Source organism: Carya illinoinensis, chromosome 6 (genome assembly GCF_018687715.1).
Source record: "Carya illinoinensis cultivar Pawnee chromosome 6, C.illinoinensisPawnee_v1, whole genome shotgun sequence".
NCBI lineage: Eukaryota > Viridiplantae > Streptophyta > Magnoliopsida > Fagales > Juglandaceae > Carya > Carya illinoinensis.
The window spans coordinates 9484138-9497899 of NC_056757.1; the positions used below are offsets into that span (position 1 = coordinate 9484138).

Sequence of the window (13762 nt, forward strand, 5' to 3'; positions counted from 1 at the left end):
TGGTGCAGGCATTGGAGTTCCATATATAGGCGACATTTCAAGATTCTTTGTATGAAGCCTTATTAATAGACATTCATGACTGGTACTGGTAAGTAATTAATATATCCATCACATAGTTCACTTTAGGAAAATCGACTTGGTTTCTTGCAATCTCTAGAACACCTAAAATTGGTATGAATGTTTTTCATTTCACATTTCTTACAAAACAAAATTGCTACTTACAGTCCTCCCATTTCAGCTGATGTGGCATATGACAACTACTATTTAAATTTAAAACAAAAAAAAAAAAATGGAGGCAAAAACAAAATAAAGCTGGATTCTCATTTCTTGTGCCAAGTCATCTTTGTGCTCACAAAAGCTTCGTGGTGCTCTGGTCTGCAAGTGGTTTTTGATCTCATAGAAACTTCATGGCGTTTTGGGTGCTTTGGTCTGAAGCTTGCAAATGGTCTTCGATCTCACAGAAACTTCGTGAGATGATTGTCACTGGTGCTGATGATTGTCATGATGGAAGTTTTGTATCTTCATCATTTTGGGCTCAGAGCAATCTCTCACTTTTTGCCCACCCCTCTTTAAAAGTTTCCACACAAATCTTAAATAAATCACTCACATTGACATTTTCCTTAAAAAATGCAAGAAAATATAGCTATCCACAAAGCAAAACCTTCAAATTCCCCTCATCAGGTTCAGATTACTCATCTACCCAAAAATTAAAGTGTTGAGAAGAAGAGAAAAGAAAGTCCAAGTTACTCAAAGAAAAACAAACCAACCCCCCCCCCCCCCTGATTGATCTCTATGCTTTCTCTCTACTGTCTTTAAACTTTCTAATTCTTGAAGTGAATGTTTTGAGAAACAAATGTAAGGTTAAACACCATGATTCCAACATGTTTTAGCCAACCCAACACACTCTCAAGCAGCTCTTAAGTACCTAATCCTCAAATCCTCATTACCTGTATATTCCAAACCCAGCTCTACGGCTCTCCCTTCTATCTCACACTCACTCGGTCCAAAACCCTCTTTTCTCACTCCCTCACCATCTACACTGCAGACTCTTTCTCCATCACTATCTCTCTCCCCCCTTCAACCTTCTCTTTCTTCAAAACTTGACTCGGCTCCAAATCTATATACTTGACCCGAAGTCATCGCCAGAAGATCAAGCTCTATTGGAACTTCACCTAAGCTGAGTTCACGAGGAACTCTGCTGAGCCTGAGTCCTACTTCTTGAAGACAAAGGCCACGGAGTCACTTTCTCACTTTCTGGTCTTCAAAGGGAGTTGGGGGAGAGAACAATTTGGAGGGAGGGAAATGGAGGAAATGGATTTTGAGGAGGGAGGGTGAAAACGAAACGAATGGAAGTGGGGGAGAATGGGTAGTATTCGAGAGAGGAGCAGAGAGGGAGGGAATTGGGGGGGAAATGGGAAATGGATTCTGAGTTTCGTGGTCTGAAAATGAAATGGTGCGTGTGTCTTAAAGTTAAAACGGTGTGTATAATATTTTTGCTACATCAATGCACCATTTGCTGTAGGTGACTGTAAGCAGAATTTTAGCTTACAAAATAATACAAGTGTACTTCACCATAGTGATAGGGAATAAAATGCTAACTCATAGCCTGTTAGAAAGCACTAATCTCATTATAAGGGCAATGGGAATTTGGAGAAACTCAACAGTGAATCAATTTGGTCATAAGTAACAATTCAATATGGTGCTATTTTTAAGAATTTTGTACACAACCTGAATCAAATTTAGTTTATATTTATTTAGTGTGGGAATGAGATCATCCAAACATTTAATTATTGTTGTAAATATCATAGATGTCTCTTTCTGCCTGTACAGGCTAACCCTCCAACAAGTTTCAGCTATTGGGACTTGGATGGTGCATCCAGAAGTTGGTTTACATCATATTAGCGAATTTGATATATTGCAGATGTTAATTTCTTAGAAGAACTTAATCTCAAAGCACAGTGTTGGGTGTTTATAGCAAGTCATACTATTTTGCTAAAGTTATTGGGCATCAAGGGTTTACTTTGAGCAGTGGCATTTTGTAATTGATATCTACAAATGACAAATTAATGTAAATTTCAGGCATGTGTATGTAGATGCATGCCAAGGCCCTTTTGTACTAAAATGAAAGATGCGTCCAGTTATAATGAAATATTCTTCTCATCAGCCGGTTTAGTCATTTTACACCCTACACCCCACGTGGCAAACCGATCGATTCACTAACAAAATAAAAAGCCGGCTCTTCTCTCTCGCCCCAAGGTCCTACTCTTTCTCCCGAACTCTCCTCTCCTCCCCTCTTCTCTGTTTTCCAATGAGCTAAAATCTCTACGGGGCAATAGTAATTAGTATAAGGTGATCTCCGTCCTGTACCACATTGTCCACCGCCCATTTCAGGGCTTTCTTGTTGCGTGCCGAGAAGTCCACTGCCACCAACTCTCCGATCACACTGCATCTCATCTCTCTTTCTCTGTGCGATATGGTCTGACTGAGTGCTTGTCCGAAAGTAAAAAGAAGAATATCGGCGACATGGGTTTTCTTGCACGCGGTCTGATAATACTCAAGAGAATGATTTAAGCTTTTTCCAGTCGTTTGATCCTTTGATCTAGAAGTGATTGAAAACTAGATGATGATCTCGTGGATAAATGTTCAAAGGTTAGCTGAGAGGAATTTTTTTTAAAAATAATTATAATACAACTGGACCCACCATCACCATGCTAGTTGAAGAGAAACCCATTGAAGAGTGTAGGGAGAAGGTAGTATTTTTGGACAGTGAGAAGTGTAGAGAAATTTATAAATAGTAATAAAAAAGTAATAAAAAAGTAATAATAGAGTATTAAATAATAGTAAAAAGTAATTAATAGTAATTAAAAAGTAGATAAAAAGTAATAATAAAGTACTAAATAGTAATTGAATATTCTAAAAATACTTGAAATATTTTTAATACCCAAACGTTAAACGGTGAGACAATAGTGATTATTGAGAGCACAAGATCTTTAAAAATGGGCTACACCCACCCAACCCATTTTCTTATCATCCTTTGGATAATTGCTACATCCGCTAACTTTGTAACATAAGCACAATGATGATGCATACACAGCCATGATCATCCATTCCAAGATTTTGAAGTACTGGGGTGCCTAGAAACTTCATCATGATTGAAGAAGTGCCAACAGGGGGAGAAGAAGAATCCCTTTCACCAAGCTGTAGCAATGCGACAAGGAGAAATGAAGATGAAGACATTTTTTTTTGATAAGTAGATGAAGACATTTTAAGCTAGTAATGGGGTCGTTTGCGCCTTGCGGGGCAAAGCTGGGCGAATGTGGTGGGGGAAAATTTGAAATGGAGTATTAAAATGCACGATTTATTAAGGGCAAAAAAAAAAAAAAAACATGTCAGGTATGTGTTGTGTTAGATGAATAGTGGCTGACAGATAGCTTAACTCAATTGAATTGATTATTAGGCCAGTGAATATGCCGATCAAGAGGGTTAATTGATTTTCGACAGTTCAATAATGCTAGCTGTGTAAATAAGTCTCCAGCTTGAAGTTGATCTCAAAATTGATCAAATCATATAATTCCTTCCATGATTTTTAATGGGACCAAACACTGGAAATGATGTCCACTTCAGATTATTTATCGGCCAATGGCAACCAAACATTGCAGCTTAGCCTGTTTGTTCAATAAAACATTTGCATATTGGGGGCAGTTTTCGAGTTCTCTCATTATACATCAACACAAACATAGGAATCATTTCAGCAAGGTTTCTAATCACATATTAAATTTAGAAGGAATTATTCTAAATGAAATACGTGTATTACTTTCCACTAATTTAAGTGAAATATATAGACTCGTATTACTTTCCACCATAAAAAGTTAAGTACAAGGATGATACCCTCCTAGGCTGGCTCATTTGGCGAGGAGGGAGAATTGCAAAGGGACAAATGTGTAATTTTACCTCTCGTTACCATATGGTAAACAACATCCAACCAGTCTTTTCCATCTTAGAACTCTGGAACTTAGAAATGTTGTAGCCCCTCCACCAGCTTGTTTGCATGGAGGCCTGTATAGAAAAATACGGCTTAAACTGGTTGTGAAATGGCTGTTTACCTGTGAAATGGCTGTTTCAACCCGAGCAACCCGCCTAAAGTTATGTTTAAAGCGTAGAATCCAAGTCAAACCCTAGACAGCTAGCCCTCCCCATTCTCTTCCTTGTCGTCATCACCTCCGTTTGTCAAGGTGGTCGTTGCCTTTGCTCCCTCTGTTCGTCATCACCTATTCCTTCCCTTCGTTTGTCACCATTGAATTCCTTCTCAGAGAGCCAGACAAGATTGATGATGAGGATAGTGGGGAAGAAGTACTTACTTTTAGCTCATCTTCTCATTTCTGTGAAGAAGGGATCAAAGATGAAGAGTTTGAAATCACCCTACCTGCAGAAATCTCTTCAGTGTCAGCACCAAGGTAGAACCAGTCGAATTCTAAGCTTTAGTCTGCTCTTACTCTTTTCGGTAAGAGCAGCTCAAGCACCCGAGTGATAGGTACCCTTTTCAAGTATTGCAGAGGGCATGCCCATATTGCATTTCAAAAGGATGCCGAGCGGGACCCAGCATTTCAGGGCTGGTCCGCATTGCATTGGAGTGTGAGAGGAGAATGGACAGCAAGAAAGGTTGGTAGGTGCCAGAGATTCATTGATTCGAACCAAGAAAGTTTCAAAGACCCATTTCCCAATTGGTGGATATTGTCGTGGTCACTGGCTCTCCAAGCCTGTCACTGCTTATTGCAAGTAAGAAAACCCCCATTTCATGATGGTGTCAGTTTGCTATGTTTACGGAAAGGGAAAATTGCAAAGGGGACAATAGTTTAGAAAGTGTGCTGCTACATATTGATTTATTTGTTGGGTGCTGCTACGTACAGTCCCCTTTAGGGGACTGAATTGCAGTCCCAGCATGCTAAATGTCTATATTATCCCTACTTTTGAGCATAAATTTACAATATTACCCTTACAACCTAAACCCAATCTGAAAGTGAGCATTTGAACGTGTACTGCGTGACTGACTCCTGGACAGATTTCCCTCCTCTCCCCTGTGCGTGACTGAACTGAACCCATTTGTTGAAGGCAGCACACGGAACCACCACCTGCTCCACCATCGTTTGCCGATTATTTCCTTGGTAAAAATGTAGTTTTCTCATGTTTTACTGATTTACATTGTAATAATTTGTCATTTTTGTAATGTTTTTTACTAACATAAACTCTCAACATCTTTTTTCTTCTTCTTCTTCCTTTTTATTTTTTTTATTGTCGTTTTGGGAGAGGGTGGGAGGCAGTGGCTGAAGTTTGGTTCTTAAACTTGGATGTTTGCATGAATCTGTGTTTGGTAAAACAGAAGCCGATTAGTGGGTTAGTGGGTTGGGTAAAACATCTGTTTTGTTATTGTCGTTAGTGGGTTCTTAAAACTGTCAACATCTTTTTTTTTGCTTTGAATGTTGTATAGGCTTTCTATTTGCCCTTTTTCTAGTCGATTGTCTCATAGTTGGTTTGTCAAACTTACGGTATTGGTTTGTGCATAGATGATGTGTATTCTCATCTTTGAAGAAAGGAAATGTTATGCTTATATATTCAGCATAATGGGAGGAGCAAGCAACAAATTATTTATATTTTTTCACAATTCCGAGATATGCTAAAAATTTGCTTCATTTCTACTAATGCATAGTAGGTTATGTGTTTTTCTTCCGTTGTTGTTTTTGCAATTCTTATTTGCCATGATTTTTTGAGGGGTGTTATATATACACAGTGTATACATGATTGTGTATTAAGCTTGGTTAATGAGATTGGATATGTTGTCACGATATGTCATGAAGTTCATAAAATAGACATTTAGTTTCCTTTCGAATTCTAATGATTTTAAATGTTGTGGAGAACTATAATTTTTTTTATTTTGATTTTTTCATTTTCATGTTGTGCTTAAATATATCAAGATTGTTCTTGATGGAGAAAGAGGAAGAATGCACTTCTGCTAGGCGATCGCTGTTTGGAGTGGAAAACAGTAATTATATGGATATGCCAACGCCGGGGGATGATGAGGTAGTGATTGATAATCATGGTGTAGTGTTGGGGAATGATGATGATGATGTGGTGGTTTTAGAGCCAATGCCGGGAAATGATAAAGAAGATATTTCAGCAGAGCCAACCTCAGGAAATAATGATGATGGGGTTTTAGAACCAACGCCGGGAAATGATGATGATGAGGTTTCATTTCCAACGCTGGGAAATGATGATGGTGATGGTGGGGTTTCAGAGCCAACGCCGGGGATGTTTTTTAAAACTGAGAAAGAACTCATTTACTACTACAAACAATATGGGAGACAGGCTGGATTCGGCATAATGACACAAAGAAGTAAAAGGGAAGATGATGGGAGTGTTAGATATGTAACACTTGGTTGTGCTCGTGGTGGTAAGGCAAGAAAACGTATTACCAACTTTTCTAAACCTCGCCCAACAACGAAGACTGATTGTAAGGCAAGAATTAATGCAGTTTTGGCTGATGGTGTCTTACGTATAACTACTGTCTACAATGCACATAACCATGGGTTAAGTCCACAAAAGGCAAGATTTTTTAGATGTAATCGCGCAATTGATGATTCCGTAAAGAGGCAGTTAGATATTAACGATAAGGCAAACATAGATATGTCCAAAAGTTTTAGCTCATTGGTTGTCGAGGCCGGTGGTTTTGAGAAACTTCCATTTATTGAAAAAGATGTCCGGAATTATATTGACAAAGCTCGACACCTTAGACTTGGCAAAGGAGGTGCTGATGCACTTCGTGGTTATTTCGAGAGAATGCAGTATAAGAATGATGGGTTTTACTCATCAATGGATTTGGATGATGATGGTCGATTAAAAAATGTCTTCTGGGCCGATGCACGCAGCAGAGCAGCGTATGAGTATTTTGGGGATGTTGTGACATTTGATACAACATACCTGACAAACCGATATGGTATGCCATTTGCCCCGTTTGTTGGTGTTAACCACCATGGTCAGTCTATACTTTTGGGAGCGGGTTTGATATCAAGTGAAAATACTGAAACATTTGTTTGGTTATTTGACACTTGGTTGAAATGTATGGATGGGAGGGCGCCAAAAGCTATCATTACTGATCAAGACAGGGCTATGAAAAATGCTATAGCAATAGTCTTTCCAAACTCTCGACATAGATACTGTTTGTGGCACATAATGAGAAAACTACCAGAGAAGTTGGGTTCACATGCTGAATTTAAGTCTGGTTTAAAAAGTGGATTGCAGAGATGTGTTTATGATTCTCAGACTTCTGACGAGTTTGAGAAGTCTTGGGAGGTATTCACTGATACCTACAATTTGAAGGAAAATGCATGGCTTCAAAGTCTCTATAGTGAGCGAATGTATTGGGTTCCTGTATATCTGAAAAATACATTTTGGGCCGGGATGAGCACAACTCAGAGGAGTGAGAGCATGAATGCCTTCTTTGATGGATATGTACATTCAGGGACTACTTTGAAAGAATTCGTCGATCAATTCGACAATGCACTGAGGAAGAAAGTAGAAAATGAGATGGCAGCGGATTTTCACTCATTCAATGCCACAGTACCTTGTATATCTCATTTACCATTGGAGAAAAAATTTCAGGCAGTGTACACGAATTCGAAATTTAAGGAAGTGCAGTCAGAGGTAATGGGGATTATCTACTCTTACTGTGTTATCATAAAAACAGAAGGGGCTATTACCACGTATCAAGTTAATGACAGTCGACAGGTTGAAGACGGCATCAAGAAGTCAATTGTGCAGGCGTACTTTAATGAAGAAGAGTGTGAGGTGAAGTGCATGTGTGGGTTATTTGAGATGAGAGGAATTATATGTAGGCACATGCTTTCAATATTCGCCGCAAGGGATGTCCAAGTGTTGCCAGAGAAGTACATTATGGAGAGGTGGAGGAAGGACATTAAATGTAGATATGTTCTCATTCGAAGCAGTTACGATGACTTGAGTGGTAAACCAGCTGCTACTCGATACTCTGGATTGATTAAAATATGTTATGAAGTTGCTACAAATGCATGTGAAAGCGAAGAAAATTCCCTGGATATGACAGAGAAGCTTAAGGCAATGAATTCGATTTATACTAAATCAAAGCCCCAAGCGACTATTGCAAGCACTTATATTTCCGCTAATGCTGAAATTGGAAGTTCGAAAAAAGTGTTGAGTCCTCGTGTTGTCAAAGGCAAAGGTAGGCCCCCATCAAAGAGAAAACAACCTACCATAGAGAAGTTGCAAACCAAGAATAAAGTTGGTGGCAAGCGACAGAGAAAAAGTGTAAGAAGATTTAAAGCAGTTACGATTTTGATATAGTTTTATAGCATTTAAGCATCAGCTGAATTTTAACCAATGACTATTTAAATGTAGGCAACTTCACAACTGAAAGATGTACTAAACGCCGCAGATTCAGTAAACCAAATTGGTACACCACAAAGTGTACCATCGCAACTGCCTGGTACACAACAAAGTGTTATTTCCCAGGTACTTTAGCTTCATACTCCCTATTGCATTTGTCTTTCAAACAAATCATTCTCAAAAGTGTTGATTTTAAATATTGCATGAACTTCTTGTAGGTGAACTTCGACATGCATGGCCCTCAGGTTGATTAATGGAAGACATTGTAGACTGCTGCAAAAGACAATGTAGACTTTTGTATTAATGAGATTTGATGGGTTTGGATTGTGTATTTACATTGTAGACTGTTGATGGGATAGATCACTGTGTATTTACATTGTAGACTGTTGATGGGTTTGGATTGTGTATTTACATTGTAGACTGTTGATAGGTTTGATTTATTTAATGAAATTTGAAGACTTAGATTCCACAAAGTCTGTTTGTTGTTTAAAAGTGCATGGTCTCTTTAGCTTGGTGATTTGCCTCACTTCTTGTATTGTTGTGACGTTGGATATAAGAACCAATTACAGGAAATTTTCAAAATTTCGGCATGAACTATTTGCCATGGTAAACATTTTTACCCTTGAATATATAGTAATCCAAAATACATAGTGCAAAGTTCACATTAGATAACACAAAATCATAAAATTTTCATACATAACTGCTGGGTTTGTCCTTTGTACACAGATTCAAAAAGGTGACAAACCAATCGATTACAACCTACTTAACAACATTACACTTGAAGTTACACTTTACTTAATCTTCAATTGTTCTTGATCCTATCCAACAACAAAATAACATAATTGCAAGTCCCCAATACACGCACGGTCGCATGCGTGGATTGTTATCATTGTTTATTATAGCATGAAGCTCATCCCGATCGGAGGCGAGTTCTTCTTCCCTTTTTTGGAGTTCTTCCTCCCATTTTCGGAGTTGTTCTTTTTTCTCTTCGAGGTGACGTTCTCTTTCACAGGAAACTTTAGCTTCATTTTCCACCTCGATATCTGCCCATAAAAAGTACTCGCAATATGGCCTTCCCTGCAGCAGCAAACAACTTATGATGATTAATTATGGGAATTAAAATATCAAGTTCAATATCTGAAAAAAGATAGCACAAACGTAGTATTTACCTCTCTATTGTAATTGGGACACGAATAAAAAGGTCGCCTTGGATTTCTAGGGGTGTTCGACAATTTTAAACGTGCCATCTCCCCGCATAAACATTTTGGAGGGGTGTTCGAAGATGATGAAGCATGTGATGAGGACATTGCATATTAAAACTTTGAAAATCCAAATTAAGAGAAAATACCAATGTTGATAAGAGCATTCAATAAATACCAAAGAATTTTGAAGATTTTTTTTTGGACTAGGAGATTTTGTATGTAGGACTAGGTTTTAATTTTTTTTGGCAGCATATATTATTTTTTGTAATCGTTTTCAACAGTAATAGTCAGTTTGTTGGTTTTTTTTTCCCTGAAAAAGTGAATTAAAATAGTCAGGGTGAATTAAAAGGCAGATAGTTTGCAAAGACTTTGCTCATCTTTGGAGCCTCTTCTCCGTAAAATTGTGAGTCATAAAGTTATCAATCAATCACCTAATGGACGGGAGCCAACAGGTAATGGTTTATATCGTGCTTGTTTCTTTACTTTTAAGCCCTAAGAAATGGCAAATCATAAGAACAGAAAGCAGTTGCTGCTCTTTTACTTAATCATTTTACAGCATCCACAACAGATCAAGGAATATACCACATTAAATCGATAATATTCTTCCATGGATTGTACATTCACATGTATAGACCAACGTGAATTAAGTCTAGCTTTTCGGCATCAATACTTCCACATTGGCCCAACTATGTTGAGGTTTCTCATTAATTTTGCTATTTTCATAAATACAGGTCAGTGAAGAAGTGGAGCGTGCTTTGACAAAGCTAGGACATTCTCCACTGGCTGGAAGGTGAGTTCCAGCATTAAAATTTAATGATAATAGTTAGAGAATCAACTGAAGTCACTTTAATGAGCCTGTTAAAGGTTCCTCATGGAAACATGCATTATCAGGATTTTTTTTTAAGATCGATAAACATCATGATGAACCTGATACCGAGACTGTTGCAGGACATAGAATGTGTATCTATAAAGTTAATTACAGAAGCAAAGCCAGACATACACTCAACTTCCTGGGTTTCATTGACCTCTTTGTGATCTTCCTCATGACTCATGAGTGCTGAGGCAAGCTTATGAAATAAAAGTTTGTATAACTTATCCAAGATATGATAGACACACATGTAATGTGTCCTCTAATATGTTTTGAACATTTAATATTGCTCTCAGGACTCACGTACATGAATAACAATAAGCATATTTAAGCATATTATCTGACTCATTTAAGCATATTTCTATCTCTTTTTCGTTGTGGGTCATAACATTTAGGTAGGACATCTAAAAATATTAATCAGACTAACTCTACCTCCAACATCCAAATCTTAATGATGCAAAGAAAAATAAAAAGTGGAAAATCAGAATTTTAATGAAAGATAAGTCAGCGGATTTTGGATAAATTGACCCTTGTTGTAAAATAATGCAATTATAAGAACAAGCAACTAAACAAAGGCATGTGCCATTGAAAGCTCTTTGTTTACTTCCACAGCCTTTGAATTGAAATCCACAATAAATTCCCCTTCAAGATTATCACTAATGATAAATAAATAAATAGATAAAGCTGTAACTCTAGGATCAGTACAGATAAAGCTGTAAACCCAGCTGGATTGAGACAAATTCTCTCTACTAAACATTTACACAAACAGTTGGCATGCATTACGGTAACATTTTGGGCATCGATGGATTCGACAGTCTCTAATCACCCATTGTACAACAATGTCCAGTCCAAGTGTTTCTAGAATAACATAGATTAACAATACACAAAATCTACAAATTTTGTTAAATATACTCATAGATTTTGAAAATTTTTTGAAATCAAAATCTACTATCCACACGGATTCACATTCAATACCACAATTTCAGGAATGGGAAGGGATACCTGAAAGGATTTACCATATTTTTAAACCTTGAGCGAACGGAAATCGACATACCAGGTGGAGACGGCGACGGCGACGGCGACGGGCGAAATCTGGGCAGTGTCGTGATGGGGCTAGGGAGGGGAGGGCCGTGGTTCGTTGATGGGCAGTGATATCTGGGCAGATATCTGGTGTTTGTGTTTTGAAGATCGATTATGGGGGTTTGTTTTATTTCTTAAGTGAAACGGTGAGTTTCATTTAATATAAATGAAACGCACCGTTTCATTTGAGGCCTGTATTGCAGTCTCGTATACGGGGCTTGCAACTAGAATTTTCCTTATTTGTTTGCTTGCTATTAATAAAAGATATATATATATATATATATATATATATTTGTTTGCTTGCTAAATTGTCATTAACCAACTTTTTTAAACTGCAATTTTCATATTAAGAAGAAAAAAAAACATATTGATTTCTTAGCTTGCATTAGACGCCAGTGGAGAGAGGTAAAAGCCAATTCTGAAAACACTATACTTTTCACTTTATCTTTAACTTGAAGCAATCCCTATCAATTGAAGGCCAGCCGACAGAGATCTGCTCACCAGTCTCTTTGTATTCAAATAGATTATTCATTAAGCAAAAATAGGGAAGTTTGCTATAACATTAAAACAGAACTTCCAATAACTTTTGTTGGAAGTTTGGTGAAACATTGGCATAACTCAATAAATTCTCGGAGGTGACAAATAAGTTCAAATATACCATGTTAATAAGACACAACATAATCTAGTAGGAATCCTATGACTAAGTCAACATCCTCTATAAGAAAGTATGTGCTTACATCCTCGCTCTTGGCTTGCATTTGGCGGGGCAACAACCAACATGATCTCTTCCCCGTAATAAACCATGATTGCTGGAGTGATGAATCCTTATGCTTGGAGAAAAAGGTCTATCTTCAACCTAATCACGTTGTCTCGATGATCAAACCAATGTTTATTTGTTTGTTTGTTCAACCCATATATAGTGTCTTGTTCTTGATTTTGACTTTCTGAAAAGATGGCAGTTGTGGCAAGCATTGGGCAAAATGAAGGCAGAGAGGGTGGCATGGAGAATTGGCACTTGTAGAATCTGGTGATGATGCTATGCTGATCATCTGTCCTGCTGCAATATTATATGCATGCACTCTATATATATAGATATATATAGTCCCTGTGGCATTCTCAAATAAAAGAATGTTGATTGATGATGCTGGGAATTAGCTTAGGTCATCATGATCAAGAAGCCAATAATCGGAATAAGTCAGATTTCTCAAATAAAATATTAGCAGAAATAATTCAAAGTGTAGGAGAGAATTAAATGAGGGTGGAGATGCTAGCTGTATTTCTTCTATATCAGACTTCTTGTATAATATCCATTTTTATTGAAATTTTCATGAATTATTATTACCCTTGAAAAGCGGATAATTTTTAGCTCTGGTTAAGGATCATCTGTGGTTAATAATCCATTTTTTTCTAGATTCAATGAAGCAAGGATAGAAAAAGATAGATGGAAGAGAACACTTTCCTTTTCTTTTACAAGTTTGATTTTGAGTAGGCAACATCATTGGTTCCCACGTGAAATCTTGTTAATAATCAATCGATCTTCACTTGGTTTTAGTGTGTTCATTCTTTGCATTTTACTGTTCCATACTTTCATTCATTTCACTGAGTTTTTGACTATTTTTATTTGCATTTGTAGGAATAAACTACGGCAGAAGAGAGAAACAAAGGAGAAAACAGAGGAGAAAAGAACAGAGAAAATTCTAAATCAATTCCTTATATTATATAAAGAGTCCAGCTACAGAGAAGCCACTGTAGCGGGGCACACTTTGCACTCACTACGTGGCGGTCTGTTTTATACATATATATATATATATATATATTACTTCCTAAGCAGAACGTTCGTTTTGATTCATTTGAAAATCCATTTCTGATTTTATCTCTATTCGAAATCATTGCGCGAAGTCCCTCCTCCCTTGACAGCAACCGGCATGCAGTTTCTCTACCCAGAGGCTCCCGGCGACGTCGAGTATCTCGTCAGCGCCACCGTGGGGCACTGCTCCGTCAGCCCAGTTCCGACGCATAACCCGGTAAACAAATTTCAGAGTGGCTAAACGCGATCCGAAACTCACATAAACCCACATCGTCTCGAACCAGCATCAGGGTTCCTCTGCCCAAGGCCACCTCGCGACGGTGCCTCCATGTTCGACGGTAGCTCCAAACGATCGTACGTCGGAAAGCTACTGCAAGTTTCGGCGACTTGATT

At 37.8% G+C, this 13762-nt stretch overlaps 1 protein-coding gene and 1 long non-coding RNA gene across 2 annotated transcripts; one reads left to right on the forward strand and one right to left on the reverse strand.

The window, feature by feature from the left end:
• Positions 1 to 3542: 3542 nt before the first annotated feature.
• LOC122314172 lies at positions 3543 to 4552 on the reverse strand. The gene is made up of 2 exons (XR_006243628.1): positions 4359 to 4552; positions 3543 to 4279 (listed from the first exon to the last, which is right to left on the reverse strand). It is a non-coding gene; the product is annotated as an uncharacterized LOC122314172 (long non-coding RNA).
• A 1427-nt stretch (positions 4553 to 5979) lies between these two features.
• On the forward strand, positions 5980 to 13610 carry LOC122312611 (protein FAR1-RELATED SEQUENCE 5-like). Its single transcript, XM_043127265.1, has 6 exons — positions 5980 to 8334; positions 8425 to 8538; positions 8631 to 8657; positions 10346 to 10404; positions 13196 to 13344; positions 13462 to 13610. The coding sequence occupies exons 1-6, from the start codon at positions 5980 to 5982 to the stop codon at positions 13608 to 13610; spliced, it is 2853 nt and encodes a 950-aa protein (XP_042983199.1).
• The last annotated feature ends 152 nt before the right edge of the window (positions 13611 to 13762 follow it).